Here is a 17,632-nt window from a genome sequence, read left to right on the forward strand (position 1 = left end):
AATAGATATGCACATCTATATCATAGATGATATGGACAAAATTAGTATTACAAAAACAAACGTTTAGAAAACTGAGCCTTACAATAGAAAATGTTCTGGTACTGGCAATATAATTTATCCTGGCAATTTAGATCCGACTTAGAAAATGGATCACCAAACAAAAATATTATTCTCTTGCCCCTCAGAGCTCCATATCTGTCAATACACCAGCTGTGGTACAAAAATGTAAAAAAAAAAAAAAAAAATACAAACCCTAGGCACACATAACAGGGTACATAAAAAAACACATTTGTAATAATGTTCATATCTGTGTAGCCTTTTGCTGAAAATCTTGTTGTAGATCTGTTTCCTGTATGTAGTCTTTGTGAATGTATAATTAATGGAGATTGTACAGTTTTAATCATGTGGTATTGTTAAAGCATCCAGGTATCGCTACTTTTGACGACTTTATAATACAATTATTCTTTGAGATTTTACTGCACATACAGTATATTTAATTGATGACAAGTCTAATATTGTTCATACACTTAAAAAAAACAACAACCTGAGAATATCAAGAATGAATATTATTTAGTCGATGTGTGTAAAACCTTTCATAGCATGTCATGTATAAATCCTGACAGTTATTATGAGGATCACAATGGGAACCCTGCAATTGTCGTTCACGTCAGTCATCAAGCTTGTGTGGATTTTAAACTTTGGTTTCACAGATCTAGATAAAAAATACACTTAGTTATTGGACACTTTAGTCATCATAGCCTTAGTCTTGCTATTCCCACAAGCCAGATTTCTTTTTTAAAAAAGTGGAGACAATAATAGCACAGATCAGATGATCTTTCAGTCTGTGGAAATCAATTCTTGTTTGTTTTTTCTGTTTTCCAGAGATTCCTTCAGCAGGATGAGTCTTCGCAAGCTCGACATTTGAAGATGAAGAGAACACAGGCACACACACACAAACACACACCTGCACACACATAACAGAAATTGCAATATTAATTTATTGAGTGTAAATAGGAGTGTCTTCGAAGTTGGTCAGTGTTTGGGAGGGTGTGCTAAAAGAAAGGTTAAACATGTTGCAGCCTGGTACGTCATTCCAGTGTCTTAAGTTGTTTACAGACAAACTGTTACACAATCAGAGGGACGAACAAGTGGATCTTAAAGATTAAAAGATACCTTGGCATTTAGGATTTTTCTTTGCTGGCCATTTGTTACACAAGGGAACAAGTCTTCTTCCTTATGCAACCATTAAAAAAGCTAATAATGTTAGTCTTCACAGAATCTGCTGGATGTAAAAAAAAAAGCCACTGAAAATGAAGAATGCTCTGAGATCCCTTTATCAGCTACTCATAGTGCCAAAACAGTTTTCCAGCAGAAAAGGTACAATTTTAAAAGTCAAGGTGTCTATTTAATTATGTACTGTGTCAAAAATCTGTATTCAATTTCATGTGTGCACTTTTTTTATTACGGTGTAGCAATGCATTTTACAACTTGAAAGTTTATGTAATTCAAAACGGGGGGGAAGGAAAACAATGAAAACATGCAAAAAATGGTACCATTATTTATCATGATGCTTTATTATCATTTTTAGTTTTAAGAATGTTTTAAAGTTAGGTACTTTAAACATCCTTGTATAATTTTATGTAGTTTTGTTTTGTTTATTTTAAATATTTTACTAAATAAATATTTTAATGTTCGCTCACTGTGTATGCTGGTAATCTTTTTGCTTGTTAATTTTGTGTTTATTTAGGATAAATGTTATGTTGGAGACAACAGATCAGTAGGATGTGAGTAAGAGTATGAAAAGGATCAGCAGTGAGGACGTGAAGGTAAAAACTTTATTGCTTATAGAACTTACCAACAATATATTTTCAGCTGGAATGAGGTACAGTTTAAAGAAGACGACACACTTATTCGGGCTGTTCTCAGATTAAACCAGATCTGTGAGCACTTTGGAAACCTTTCCCTGGTGTATATGATTTATAGTGAAATAACTGAAGATAACCCATTATGTATGGACAATAACTCAGAAGCACTGCTGAATAACTGGATCAAATCCCTGAAACCATGATTGGACCTTAAGCACTCTGCTGTAGAACCTGAGATGAACAGTGTCACCCTTACTGAATATTTTAAACTACAAAGATTCGATACCTGATGAACATTTTTTTCACCTGCAAAGCTGTGATAACTAAAAAACCTCTGAACATGCACCTTCTTGATCAAAAGGAAATTATCTGAGCGATGACGGGGACACATTCACAAGCATAGAACAGGTTCTGAGAGCAGAATCTTGAGTTAACCTCAAATCATAATAATTCATTATTTCAAATTCATAATTCAAAACAAAAGAGCATGAAGAGAGATAATATTGGTGGGTAAGGTGGGTTTAATTATTTTTATTTTTTTTAAATGTAGTTGCTAAGATCAAATTTATTTCAGTTGTCTGGAAAAATGACCATACCTGGACTGATATTTGTAAAAAGTCTAAGCAAAATAGGATGTTGATTCAATTGAAGTCAAAGCGTTACATTTTGCGACGCTCTTTCCTACAGATCACACAATTATTACAAACTGCCAACACTGGAACTATGTAGCTATGAAGAAGACAAGCAGTCAGATCATACCACTGAAATTGGTTGTGCTTGTGACTATCAACCTTAACGAACCGAACAGATTCTTCAGAAAAGTGGAGGTAGGTTTCACTGAGAAGGGATTTGCTCTGTTTTAAATCCTCCTGTCATGGAATTAAGGAGCAAACACTAAAAAAAACAGATTCAGATTTTCACATTCAAATTTTTAGACCAGTGCAGTTTTAAAACCTTGAAAAACGTGTTTTATAAAAACCTGATTTAAGAAATATACATTTAAGTATCATAACTCTTGTAAATGTTTGATATCTGGTCTGAGAACACCTATAACCTATTAACAAAACCAAAAAGTAAGGACAAGCTTAAATGTATACATTTAAATGCCAAACATTTTCATGTGTTTTATGTAAAAATATGGCATTATTGTAAATGTGACAAGTCAGTCCAAATGGGTTGGTTTCTCCTGCATCGACTGTATCAATTTCAGACTTCAGAACTACAAAACCACAGAAAATGTTTGTATGTTAAAACTTGAGAACAAGGAACCAGTGCAAAGATTTGAGATATGGGAGATGGGCAAATGCGTTTCTTCAAAACTACAGAAAATATTGCAGAAAGGAAAATGCAGCATATTCTCTCTAACCTCATAAGCATATTCTACATACCGTAGCAGGTGGAAAGGATTTGTTTTTTATTTGGCTCTAATTTTGGCTTTTGGATGATGAATCTAATCCAAATATATACAGCACTGACACATCCTGTAAATGCACATTGGATTATAGAAAAATAATCAGCTAGGAGGACAGACATTTTGCATTTTCACTCATTTTAGTTCAAAAGTGCTTTTCCAATTTGTAAAAAGGAACGAAACAAATTTATAACAGAGAAAACATCAAAAACAGGACATGTTATAGACAATGACAGAAAAAGTATCAAAGCCAGTGTCAAAAAAAAAAAAAGACAGGCCACTGTGCACAGTTTACAGAGGCGACAGTTACATAAAAATGAAACAGATAAAGGCTCAAGTCATCCCTGGCACGTAGACAAATCCCTATTAGTCTGCCCCGGCATATGAGTCCATGAGACGGTTCAAACAGCTTTGGTCCCTCAGTGTGACCGGACCAGGTTTCTGGGCTAAAAACTATCTTCACTTCATCATATATGGCAGCCACAGTATTTTTGGCACTGGTTGCTGTCTTGCAAAACAAAACTTTCCTCTCTCTGAGCACTCCGCTGCCAAAACGCCTAACCGGCACAACCCTGAGTCAACAGCGGGCCTCGTGTTCATGTTAGTGTCCATGTTCAGGCATCTTCCTGTAGAACAGCAGGTAAGGTGTCGATGAGGAGCACGTCTCAGGAGAGCAGGCTCGCAGGAAATCATCCTCCTCAAATAAACGCACCTCTGAGTCATCAAACAGCAGCCATTTGCCCTCATATTCAAGGAGGCTGTTCAGAGCCTGCTGCTCTGTGGCCTCCACCTCCCCACAGGAAGTCATCGCTGCCTCCTCTCCTACTCCAGGCTCCTTTTTAAGTCCCGCTTCAGTATTGTGGCCCAGGCTGTTGATGGTCTTTCTCCGTTTGGATCCCTCTGTTGATCCATTGTTGGCCGACTTCTCTGCATGTGTGCCGCTGCCGTTTCCGAGGTCATAACTAGACAAACTCCTTTGGCCGCCCAAGAGTCCAACCCCACCCTCTGACAGCTTCTTGCCTCCTGTTTTGCTACTAATCAAACTCGCACCTCTCCTTGCATTCAGGCTGAATGACACCTCTCCGTCATCGTAGTCCAGCGCTTCGTCTTTCACCCGTGTGCCCTCTTTACTTTTCTTCTCCTCTCGCTGCTCCTCCTCTGTGTCTTTTCTGTCCCGCAGCCAGAGCTTTGTATCTTTCAGATCTGACATGCGGACGTAGGCGGTGTAGTGGCCGCTGCTGATGGTGACACCGCTGTGCATGACCACAGCGAACAGCTGATAGTGTTGACCCTTCACAGATGAGGGCCGAGTGCACCACTCCTCCAGAGACAAGGTCAAAGGTGTCTGCAGAGGGGTGTTCACTTTAGACAGACCTGCATACGGGTCCATTCTATGAGAGAAACAAACAGATGAGTTATTAGCAGTGTGCCTCACAATCATGTCACTGCATTTAGGAGGACAATTCAGAAATTAGATGAGACTTCTACTGTTCTGTTCCCGTGTAATATCAGACTTCACTACAGTTTACAGTATGACAAAATGATTTTCTTGTTGACAAAATTAAATGTTGAACAGTGTTTCATTAATTAATTTTCGTCTTCATCAAAAAAAGGACCTTGTTTCTTGCAGCAACACATACAAAGATCTTGGAGACGACAACTTCAAACTGCAACTTAAAATCACAGAAGCTGCAATTTCTTTGATAAAGGTAAAATATGTCAGACAAAACAGCATTATAGTAAAGAACTGTAGTGCTGCAGAGATGCCCTGGCCTACAAATCTCCAGATGTAATAAAAAAACATTTGTTTGGTACAGACAGAAATGTCACATCACATTTCTAATATCTTTCTTAGTGAAAATTAAAATTCCCACTAACTGGGAATCATATCATCTTTGTATCTGTCAAAATAATTTATTTGTGGTTTATTTCACCATATCCGTGCAGCCCTAGTAAAAAAAAAAAAATCAATTTCAGGTTGTAAAAAAAACATCCTTTTTTCTGCATAAATTAATAAAATGATGAGTCTGTTGTATTCTTTCAAGCAGTGGGGGTAAGCAGATAAACTACAGAATCATTGAGCTGATTTTACATTCAAATAAACTGACCAATACTTCCGTACTCTGTCATCTACATAAGAGTACTGCAGGACAGAAGTGAATCTACAGTATTTTGGACAGACAGGACAGAAAACTGACTGAAATGATCAACGAACTCCGCAGTAAATGTGTAGCAAATTCATCAACTCACTCTAAACTGTTGGCAGAGAAGCGTTTCAGGTGGATGGTGATCACTTCAGGAGTTTTATCAAACAGCAGACTTCTCTCAGCCTCTGTGTAATGATGACAGGTCTCACAGAAATATTTATCCTCCCCGACGATGCGCTCCACTGAAGCAAACTGGCCGATGGCCCATGTCAGCGTCTTCAGCTCTGGTTTAGGATCAGGAGAGACTGGGAAGACAGAAGATAGAAGTTATCGAATTAATAATATTTTTTTTATCTTCATTGTGGTCTGGAAGAAAAAGTAAGGGTGTACATATGCACAACATGATATTTTTCTGTCATTTAAATCAGCTAAATGTGATATTCTTCAAAATGTGCATAAAAATGCTTATGGAAACACGGCTATTGTAATAAAAAAAAACTTTCAAAATGTATTGTGTAAGATTTTCATGTGCAATAATTCAAAATGATTATCTACATTACACAATTGTTTGCCACGACTTCTTTGTGAACTGGATGCAAAGAGTAGTAAAAGTCCTCACCCTCAGAGAGGTCGTCCGGGCTGCTGGGTTGGTCATCGAGCACCGGGACACTGATGTCCTGGAAGTCTTCTCTCCTCTCTGTGAAGCTCTCACACTCCAGACAGCGAGTCCTCAGAACCAGTTGGCCCTGGAACAAGCGCTCCATCAGGTCCAGTCCCAGTGAATCTAACAGAAACACAGAGAGACAGGGCTGAGTGATCTGTCAGTTTATGTCACGTATGAAATACTGATGCCATCAGATTTCCCCAGGCAGAGGTTAAACTCAGCAACCAGGACTCTGTCATCTTTCCAGACTTAGTGTCCTACTCTATTTACTCTATTACAAATAGTTTGAAAGCTGCCTTTAAAATAAAACAACCCATTTAGAGACAAATTTGACAGGCAATTTGAAGACCCATAGATAATGAAACTTCAATCTCTACTCAGCGCACAGGTAAGTAGTTAGAAAAGTTATCTTGCTTTTTATCCTTTAAAGCACATCCCTTGTCACTTTCCTCTTTGTGTTATAATAGCACTTTTCGAACACTTTCAAGGTATGTAAACCAACATTTTTTCCAGAGTCTCATAGCCTGTACCATCATATAAATACAGAATTACTTAATAATAAATGATTATTATAATAAATACAGCATTACTTTGTAGCCGCAGCAAGCAATGTATGTAGTCACTTGTTAATTTTACCAGCTGTTAATATTAACTTTGATTCTATGTTTTGAAGATTATTTAATTCTTGCTAATTTCAACACCAGTGTACAACAAACAATTACGATGACTATGTAGATGAAACACCAGATTATGTTGACAATTACGCATTTTTCAAATTCAAGCAGCTTCCTAACCCCAAAAACAGAAATTAAGCATTAACAAAACTTTACAGACTTTGTATGAACCCTGTTATAATCTCCTACCTTGAGGTTTCATTGCCTTCTTGTCTTCAGTCGTGTTTTGTGGTGCTTTCTCCACATGTGTCTTCTCATTCTTACTCTGACCATCAGTCAGCCCGTTCTCCTCCTCCGGTTTGTTTTGGTTCTTCACAGTCATGCAGCTGATCTTCCCCACGCTGCGGAACTTGGAGAAAATGCTCGGTTGTTTCCCAGAAGGCCTCAGCCAGCTCAGTTTAGCCTTCTTCTTTCTTTTCCCGTCTGCTTCTTTCGATGCCTTCTCACCTTTCCCCTCACCGTCACTCCCTCCTTCATCCTCCTTGTGTTGTTTCTTCATCCCTTCATCCTCTGCCTCCCCCTCTTTGTTTTGGGTGTTATCTACTGTGATATCACTGGAGGACCTCCGCTTGGAGCGAGTGAGGGGTGTATTTCTTGTTTCTCCCTCTGCATCAGATTTCTTGGACTTCACAGATTTTGGCTTCTTTTTGGCATTTCCCACTTCAGTGTCACTCTTCCTCTTGCCACTTACTTGGCCGTCCTCCTCGTTGGAAGTTTTGGATTCTGCTACAGAGCTGCTGGAACCCACAAGGACTCCATTCTCCATTTTAACTTCCGTCACATCGTTGTCCTCCCTCTTCAACTTCTGCTCCTTCTTGATGGTGTCACAAGCCTCTTGGATATATCCCAGGATGCACTGCAGCACCTCCTGGGCATCATGCTGAAGATAGCCTTCATACATGGGGTTCAGCTGCCTGCAACACACATAGAAGTAACCTCAATATTTAATGATGATGAAGCATAAGCTTGAAAATTTTGAAAAATGTCAGCTTTTAACTCTCACTCAAAAAGAAATATGTAATTTTAACACGTCGGTTTGGGTTTTACATCTTAAAATGGGCACTGGCTATTAGTTTTTACTTTTTTTATAGACTAGATTTAATTAAGTTAATTAAATACAATTATATAAAAAATAAAAAACAGAAGGTGGTTCCAGAAAATGTCTACTCGTGGCATTGTGCGTCATGCACTAACACAAACAGATAATCATTTTTCTTTAAAGAGGTCATATTATGCTTTTTGGATTTTTGCCTTTCCTTTATTGTGTTATGTAGCATTTTTGTGCATGAAAAGTTCTGCAAAGTGAAAAAGCCCAAAGTCCACTCTCTCCCACAGAAAACACGCTCCTGCACTGCCTGAAACGCCTCGTTTGGAGTCCAGCATTACTTCCGTAACTTATGTGTGTCACTCACACTACCTTGCTCGGCATGACCCACCCTACTCTGCCTCTGATTGGCTACATCCTGCCCGTTAAGTAATGCGCACGTGCAACTCTCATCAGAGATTTAACAGAGGTGAAATGTCTCACTCTGAGCTAAAACAGAGCGTTCAAGACACAGTGTGAAAAGGGGTGCTGAAGCAATGCACCATGAGAAAAATGTGTTTTTTGAAAATTAAAGTAAGTAACCCTATTCTACTAGGACCCCCAAATAAAAGTATGAACCTGAAAATTAGCATAATATGACCTCTTTAACAGAAAACGTAACACTTTTTTCCCTACATCCCTCATTAATTTGGACACAGCCTATCATTCAAAAAAAGCACATCATTACCTGAGTGTGTGGAGTAATTTACGAGGTGGTGCAGCAAGTTCTCCTTCACTGAAGCTGTCGGGGCTCAGCAGGAAGTCAGACTGCAGCTGCTCCACTGATGTTATCAGATTGTTGAAGCTCCCGAGGAGCTCGATTTGAGGTGGTAAATCCTCAGCTATAACTTCTGACTGCTGAGAATGTGGATGCAGAAATGAAATACAAGTAAAATAATAAGAAATAAGGTCTTTGAATACACTATACTGTACAGTAGCCCTAAAAAAGGAAATGTACATTTTATAAAATAAAAAACTGCACCAACCTCTTCGCTTTCATCAGTGTCTTCCTTTGATTTGTCTTTTCTTTTAGAGAAGTTGTACAGTTTCTTTATGCCTTCTCTGAGCCCTGGGCAGTAGTACAGCACCTGCAGTAGCGGACAGATATCAACATTAGTTATCACTGACTTTTTCAGAAGGAATCTGTCTGCACAGAAAACTCAAAAAAGCTTCCTAAATAAAGCTTTCTGGGCAGGATGTCACTTCTTTCAGTCTTAGAAAACACACAAGTGACACATTTTGAGCTTGTACATGAGCAAAAGTTGTCATTAACATTTTTTTTCCCTTACAAAGAAAAACAGTCACTTCATTTTTAACAGTGAGCGATAACAATTTCAACAGGTTTCAACAGGATTCACCAAGCTTTACTTTAAAAAACTTTTTAATACACAAAATACAATTAAAAATCTGCTTTACAGTCGCACCAGCCAAAGTATGCAAGATATAATAGGAAAGCAGTCGGGGTATTAAAGCCTTGAGTAATTATTCTTATTAACTGATATTTACATCACATTTTTGTCAATACTTCTCAGTAACATATAACAATAAATCATAGTAATATCATTCGTTAATCATTAAACACAATGGTTCTGCATATCAGTAGAAAATGGATGGGCTAAATATGAACTAATGATGAACTAATCCAAAAATAAATGTTAGTAAAGTCAACAGTCTGAAATGACAGTACTCAGGATTTCCAGCCAAGATTTTCTGAAATACCTTACAAAAACATTTTATTAGTAAAGTTACTAGCTATGGCAGAATAATTATTTACGACCTTTGTAATTTATATTTAAAACTTTTTACACCTTGGCTTTTTTGAAGAAAATCAATTCAGTTTTTTTTTTTAAGCCTCTTCAAGGCTGCAGATACCCTGTACAATGTCAACGCAACACCCAATGAGATAACTAGAGAAGTAACGTGACACTAGAAAGCATCCTGCAAGTGATAAGAGATTGCCTTATAGTTTTAACAGTGGCCTAAAAGAGCAGATATCCTAAAACATATTTGATGTCCTTCTTACTTCTGAGCACAGTCAGGAGGACACAGAATGCTGTGGAGAAGCCTCTTAGCAATAGGTTTTATCTGTTCTACATCAGCCACAGAAGACACTGTTCTGTACATTGGGCCAAACAGTGTTTCTGTCTACAGTGAATGTTCAACAATATTCTTAGTGAAAGGGAGAGTCATTTTGATTCCTACAGAATTATTTCCCTCAAGTTTCTTTATAACTTTTCATGCAAGAAAGGGCCTGTATGTAATGGCAATGAAAATAAAGTTACATCCGTGAAGAAGGTCTGTGGATCATAATTTATCGGAAAAATATATAATGTTTAATCTATGAATAAAGATCAGCAGAGATGGACACAGACCCTTTTCAAACAAAAAATATTGTTGTGGTTACATTTCTGTTTATTTCTGAGTTGTTTAGTCAAAAAACTACACATACTTTGTGAAGCATTATCCTTTCCATACATGCATCTCCCATACATACTGCACATACATGTATGTTGTAGCCAAACAGCCATTAAAGATGTGTATCCAACTAGTGCTGCACGATTAATCTAATCGCAATCGCAATCGCGATGTCATGCTGTGCAATTATGTAATCGCTTAAAAGACTGCGATTTGCGATTTAATGTAAACAAATGTGCATGTGTGTGCCTGTGAACAGGACTCTCTCTCTCTCTTTTTTAATGAAAATCTTTATCTAACATTTTGAAAAATACAGACATTCAACATGTAGCCTACATGAAAATAGAGTCATATCAGTACAAATATTACAATGAACGGGACTATCTCCCGTGCGGTGTGGAGCACGGTGACACCACATCCACACTGTGCAGCTGCAGCTGCAGGTATAGTCACGTGACTACCCGGCTTTCAGCAGAGCAGAGCAGCCGACGTGGACGCCGAAGAGGAACTCGAGGAGGGACAAGCTCAGTTGGTGGCGAAAAAAAATGCAACTTCTAATATATGGCGATACTTTGGATTCAGGTACGACGACACTGAACAGCAAGATGTGCTGTGTAAAACATGCAAAGCTAAATTCACTACGTCCCGCGGCAATACGACCAATCTATATCAACACTTGAAACACCACAAAGAAAAATACGAAGAATGCATTCAAATGAAAGCCCAACAAAGTAACGTAAAAGATACAACTGAAAAACGCCTGAAACGACCACAACAACGCACAATTACGGATACATCGCACCATACGAAAATACCTCGAAAAGACACAAGGAAATCACTGACTCCATAAGTTATTTGGGGAAAAAATACAGTACTGTAAACTTCAGGTTTTGTATTTTTTGTGTCATATTTGTATGTTTTGAGTTGAGAAATATACAATCTATTGTAATTCTCTGTGTTGTCCTTGATATTCAAGCAAGTAGACTCATGACACCATTCATTTATAATATCGTAATCGCAATCGCAAATCGCAATATAGTCCACAATAATCGCAATCGCATATTTTCATCAAATCGTGCAGCACTATATCCAACCTGTCTATGGAGATGACCCACCTGTAAGACACTGTTCAAGTAGCAGGTGTTGCCCAAGTTGTTGAGGCCCACAAATGGCACCAAGTTCTCTCTCTTCTCACATGACAGGGGGAGGCCAGGTGAGGCTGGACATGGAGAAGGACCAGGGACCTCCTGATCACAGCCGCTGAACAGTGTAGGAGGAAAGCAGAGTTTCAAATAAAATAAAAACAAAAAAACATAAGTAAGGTTTGATTCTTGCAAAACCAAACATGACTGATGGCTAGTTTTTGTTTACAGTGTGGTCAGAATCATTAACTTTAAAAGCTGAAAAAACCTGAGCTTTCCCCAGTGAATTGAGAGTTGTCAAAAATCTTCATATAAATAAGAATAATAAGAAGATTCTTTGATATTCTGCTTTCAGGGGCATGGAGACAATCATCTAAGGAAAATAAAGATTGATTTCAAACCAAACATCTAAATATAAGGTATTTCCATCTACATATAAATGACTGAATGAATGAAGTTGTGTTTACTGGTTGAGAACTTCCTAAAACATGCCAGCCAGGCACCACATTCCTTGACAAGGTAAAGTTAGGATAATACGGCAGTGTTTTGAACTTTGTATGACCTCAAATAAATCACACATTGACAGCACAGACCCACCTTGCCTCAGGCTCCACTGGTTCAACAGTTTTGGGTTCATCCGCCTGTGGTTCAGAGAAATCCAAAGCCCTTTTGGTTTCTTTCTTCTGGAGGAACTTCAGAGAGAGTTTACTCTTCTTGATGGGGCTCCCAAGCGCCGCCACAACATTTTCACCCTGCAGGCCTGGCATCTTTTTCTGGTAGCCGGAGGGCGACGTTTTCTACTGAGATGCAACAGCGCACCTCACTGGACAGAAATGGAAACTGTATTCAATTTCAGTGGGCGCCATCAGAGTTTAACGAGACCGAAAGTAACTACGCACCAAGTGAATACTGCGTAGCTATGGAAGTGTAGCAAAAGTGGCTATATTAAATTAATGTAGACAGCTCTGGTTTACTGAATCCAACCCAGTAACCGACTGAGCGACGTATTATGTAACATGTTAGCTGGCTATAGCTAACTTAACCCAGTGGTGCTTCTCTTGTTTTCATTGTCCCCCTCGACTTCTGAAGAAGACCCGTTTACGTTAGCGACAGTTATCTTGTTTTAGCGTCAGCAGGCAGCTACGAGTCAGCAAACAGCGCGCAGTAAACTGGTGTTGAGCACTTTGCAGACAACACAGCGACAAAACTGGGTCAAAACGGTGCGGTGAAGAAGTGGGAGGAGATAACAGGCAGCACGCCGTTTCTAACAGTTCACTCACAGAAAACGCACTAACAAAATCCACAACAGTGTTTAAGCGTGTTTACTCTTACCTGAATGAGTCATTCCAAGTCGAAGTTTAATATATTTCACTGAATATCCACTCTGAGAGCCATTTACAGAGTATTTGACGATTCGGACGGTGCGGCAGAAGTTGGCGCTTTTTCCTGCTCGAAGACCCACTGGCTGCTTCACCGCCGGACAAACACCGGCACGACGTCTAAACTTCCGCCCAAAATCTCCGAATAACCGCCCGACTGATATTAAACGTGTTTCAGACGCATACATAAGGCGTGTACATGTGTGTCGATTTTTGTAAAATCATATAACTAAAAAGACTTACAATCCAGATGTCAGGCTTATATTAAGTCAGCTATTCAGTTTAGGCCCCTCCGCTCAGTTTCAGAAGCCATTTTTGTAGTCTCTTGTAAACACCGACAGTGGATGTTTGGATTCTTATTTCAAAATAAAAGTGAAAAACCTTTGTAAAAGCTGTAAATTGCAGTTTTGCTGACAACTTTTTGGTTGTTTTACTTAATATTTTGGAAACAGGACTTTTACCTGTGTTAGTGATCTAAACACCAACACTTCCCCCGTGCTCCTAGCTACAGTTCGGGACCACAAGCTGCACAGCTAACTGAGCTAACTAACTAACTAACAGCAACTACATATAGCAGCAATTAGCGGTTACACTACTAACATGCTGCCTCCTATTTCTTTTGAGTATGAATTTGACAGGTATCCAGTTCTCACGTATTGCCCTTTAAATAAAGGAAATGAATAATACTTCCAAAACTGGCCAATCACTTTACAGCAGACAAGAGAGACAATTTTCATTCCCTTTCATAGGTAAACTAATTTCAATGTCAATTTAAGACATCTGGGAACCAGTCAATTGTACAATTATAACCTTCATTAAGGATGGTGCGTGTTTTTTATTGGGATATTATTTATGCACACATACCAAAAAAGGCACGCACATGGGTGCTGGCTCACAAGATACCTGGCAAAGTTGGGAAAAAAGAGACATCCGCACACTAAAAAGCTCTTTTTGCATACTATCTATGACCCACTACCTCGCCCCTCTGTGGCATGTTGGCTGTGCCCCATTCTAATAAAAAGAAAAAAGAAAAAAAAGGCGGGGACAGGGTTTTTTTCTGTAGCAGCTCCTGGCCTCTGGTATAACAAGAGTTAAAGACAGCTGAGTCTGTTGCTGCTCTCTGGCTTTTGTATTTAATCAGTTTTTATTTTATAAGATTCATTTGGTTTTAAATGATGGTTTAAATTGTTGTTGTTGTTTTATCTTGCTGTATTTCTTTAACAGTTGTTATGCAAATAGGACTACGTGTGTTTTTATGCTTCTATTTATATCTTGCCATACTATGCAGATATGTCTTTATGCCTGTGTTATATACACACAGGCATTTTTGGTCCGCAAAAATAATGCGACACATTTAATTTGACTTTTATTGCATATGCAATAAAATGCACATGCATATATGAACCCATATCCCAACACCCCTGACTAGTTTAGAGTAGTTTACATTATGAAGCACTTTGGTGCAAAACCTGTTTGCTATAAATTAAATAAACTTGACACTTGGACCAGTTACCACATTCGTCCCTCCACTGGGCTGCTCAGCTTTTATTTTGAAAGTTGGCATACGGTTGTATAGTTGTATTTAGTTCGACTTGACAATCATCATTTTAGCGAAACTAAACCTAAAAAAATAGATTTGTGAATATTTTATATTAAGGAGATTCGTGTTCGAGAGCTTGCTCGTCAGTAAACTTTAAAAAGACAGTTCATAACCATAAATACACGATACAAAAACGGCTCTTCGCCGTTAGCGGGTCAAGCGGAAGTTACGTGCAGTGTCTACCTGCAGCCGGCAGGGGGCGACATTGTTCATGTAAATGGAGGCTGAAGTGTCCAGCAACGTTCTCACTTCCACTGGAGCATCTCCTCATCTGACAGTCAGCAGAGGCTCTCCTTCCACCAGTTTAACGGTAAGATACTATTTACGATTTCTCACGTTTCTGCTGGAATAGATAAAGCGAATTCTGCGCGTGAGCAGCCTATTTAATCTCTGTTTCGGCTCATTTGTATCAGTTGTAGTGTGTTGATTTTAACAGGGCTGCACACTGTTGTTTCTGGCGTACGTTTTTAACCGATCGAGGAGAGGATCGCAGCATCTGAATGCAGCGCAAAAATAAGAAATGACAGGTGTGTCGTTTCGTTGCACACAGTAAACAAGTATAGGCATTCAATGCAATGGTACGTATGCGGGACGAACCGCTGCTGCCGCTGCTGCTGCTGCAGAGTAGCTGCTTGGTCAGCAGCACAGATGTATCGATGGACATGAGCTACTGAGCCCCAGCTTCCAGAATCCACTCTATTTATTTTATGGCTTGGTGGTCAGGTGTTGTTGCAGTAAGGATGCTGATACAGTAGTGGATGGGAGTAGTTTGGAGGTACTGTACTTCCTGTGGGGCTGTAGCCCTCCCAGCCGTGGTAGTGATGGAGCTGCAGCATGCACCAGCACCATCCTCAGAATATGTTATCTTTGCAATCTCCCGTTCTGGATTTGCCCCACCAGTACATTTCTTCAACAAATGAATTTACCAGAATGCCATAGCTCATTAAGATTGGGCTGATGTTATCTTTAAACCCCACATATGATGTTTAATCACTGCCTGATGAAATAGATTTCATTATAGATGTAATAACCAGCAGGTGATTTATCCAGATTTAATGAGGAGGGCTGGTGGGGAGATGCTATGTTCTCTCACATGCCATCTAAAGCCTAACCAGGAGATGCATTATGAAGAGGGATTACTGTGTCTCTCTTCCCTCATCACCTCCTGATAATATCACTCTCTCAAGGGGAGAATTATTGCCATCGGATCCTGAAACCCATGTCCTAAGCTATATACTACACAGTGAAATCAACACAGAGCCTTGTTTTTTTTTTTTATTGGGAATAACATTACACACAGGATGCAACAGGATTGTCAGAAACTGAAGAAGGTCACTGGAGCAATAAATGATGGTAGACATTTATTCTCCCTGGAAATCTGTTCCTTTACTTATGGGAGTGAGTAAAGGAGTAAAGTGAGTGTGAAACTACTGATTAAAGGATAAGTCCAACCAAAAATGAAAATTCATTATCACTATCTTCTCACCCTCAATGCTGATTGAAAGTCTGTTTTGTAGTCCGCAAAACATTTCTGGAGCTTCACAGCAGAACAGCGTCGCAGCGTTCTCTTCAACAACTGATGTGGACAGAAAAAAACAGAAAATGTTTCCATACAGCTTGGCTGGCATAATCCAAGTCTCCAGAAGATCCCAAATTGATTGGAAAACACGTTGTTTACATACTTGTTTTAAGCCAAATTTCCACTGTAGCCGCTAAGCTACAATGGTTTGCATATCTGATCAGCTCGAACGCCTGTCGAGGGTGTAAATAACGTTGTTTTAAATCACTGTGGGATATCAGGGCTTCTGGGGACCTGGATTACACTGGATGAGCTGTATGGAGACATTTTTTGGTTGTTTTTGTACATTTTAAAATAAGTCCCCATCTGCTTCAGTTGTTCAGGAGAATGCTGCAACGCTGTTTTGCTGTGAAGCTCCAGAAATGTTTTGCAGACTACAAAACTTCATCTGACTTCCAGTCGGCATTGAGGTTTATAAGATGATGACTGATTTTTCATTTTTGTGTGAATTTATCCTTTAAAAGAAAAACAACTGCCCCTACTGTGATATTACCATCTATTGGGCGACCCCACAAGAATTTAACCTCTAACCTGTGCTAGTAATGAGGACCATTCTCCATGCACCGAGCAATGGAATTGGCCTTTATCAAGGCAGGCTTTGTCCCAGGAGGCAAGGAGCTCTCATGGCCGGGGCAGCACAGTTTGGTGGTGTGGCAGCTCAAAGCCCTGGCCCATGACATGAAATACCCCCACCTCCGGCCTCCACCCACCTCACCAGGAGGGGAATACTGAAGGGAAAATGAAGGCATGTTGAGCGACAGGCAACGGTGCACTCCAAGAATGAGAAGCATGTCCTGAGGTCCACTTCAGTTTACCTCCCAACAACAAACTCCTCTGTACACACATGCAAGCAACGTTTGTTTCCCTTCTTTTGTGCCTATATTTGCTGGACAACACTATTTACCATTTACTTACTCTAATTCCTCCAATCAGTCACTCTCGTGTGCAGTAGTCCATTAAGGCTGCAACTAACAATGATTTGCATTATCAGTTAATTTTTTGGATTATTTGATTAAAGTTGTTAGATGGAAAGATTTTCATCACTTTCATACCTGCACAAGAAATATGATGCTACAGTATTACTTGCAAGACGGGGAAACTGGCTAGCCTGACTCTGTCCAAAGGTAACAAAATCCATCTACAAGCACCTTTAAAGCTCACTTATTAACCTGTTACAAATCATTTGTTTAATCTGTACACAAAACAGATGTACTGTCAAGTCCTGTAAGACAGCAAATTGCTGTTTTTACTCTTTGGTTTTAGTCCAGTTTAAACAAGGAGGCATGCCGTGTTAATTTATGAGCTTTAGCAATGTTGGATTATGTTATATTTGGACAGAACCGGGCTAGCAGTTTCCCCCTGTTTCCATTCTTTGTGCTAAGATAAGTTAGCTGGCTGCTGGCGGTGATAGCTTCATACACAGATGTGAAAGTGGGATCGGGGGGGGCGGGGATTTTAGAGGCAAGATAAGAAACAAGTAAAAATGGAACGGTAATGTTTTCTTCACTCTCTCTCTCTCTTTTAATATTTTATATATGTAGATATACGTATGTACCCCGGCTGGGGAAGGGTTTTTTCGGCATGGGTTTTCTCTGGTTTCCCCCACCATGAAAACATGTACATTAGGTTAAATCTCCAGTCAAAGCCCTTGACCGAGGTCCTGGCTTCAATC

General features: G+C 39.3%; 2 protein-coding genes across 12 annotated transcripts in view; one reads left to right on the forward strand and one right to left on the reverse strand.

Annotated features, from left to right (window-relative positions):
- dock7 (dedicator of cytokinesis 7) overlaps positions 1-1,694 on the forward strand; it is a 50,549-nt gene extending 48,855 nt beyond the window's left edge. For all 11 annotated transcript variants that reach the window (XM_073476991.1, XM_073476992.1, XM_073476993.1 and 8 more), the window contains one exon: positions 883-1,694. In XM_073476991.1, the coding sequence (XP_073333092.1) occupies positions 883-925 (43 nt within the window). In that variant the 3' untranslated portion in view covers positions 926-1,694. The remainder of the gene's footprint in view (positions 1-882) is intronic.
- Positions 1,695-1,821: 127 nt separating this feature from the next.
- Positions 1,822-13,017, reverse strand: usp1 (ubiquitin specific peptidase 1). Its single transcript, XM_073477002.1, has 9 exons — positions 12,735-13,017; positions 12,000-12,225; positions 11,376-11,520; positions 8,832-8,933; positions 8,534-8,703; positions 6,951-7,675; positions 6,043-6,207; positions 5,527-5,728; positions 1,822-4,667 (listed from the first exon to the last, which is right to left on the reverse strand). Exons 2-9 carry the CDS (start codon positions 12,167-12,169, stop codon positions 3,878-3,880), a joined length of 2,469 nt encoding a protein of 822 aa, XP_073333103.1. The 5' UTR covers positions 12,170-12,225; positions 12,735-13,017; the 3' UTR covers positions 1,822-3,877.
- Between the last annotated feature and the right edge of the window lie 4,615 nt (positions 13,018-17,632).

The sequence above is a fragment of the Pagrus major genome, chromosome 11 (genome assembly GCF_040436345.1).
Source record: "Pagrus major chromosome 11, Pma_NU_1.0".
Classification (NCBI taxonomy): domain Eukaryota; kingdom Metazoa; phylum Chordata; class Actinopteri; order Spariformes; family Sparidae; genus Pagrus; species Pagrus major.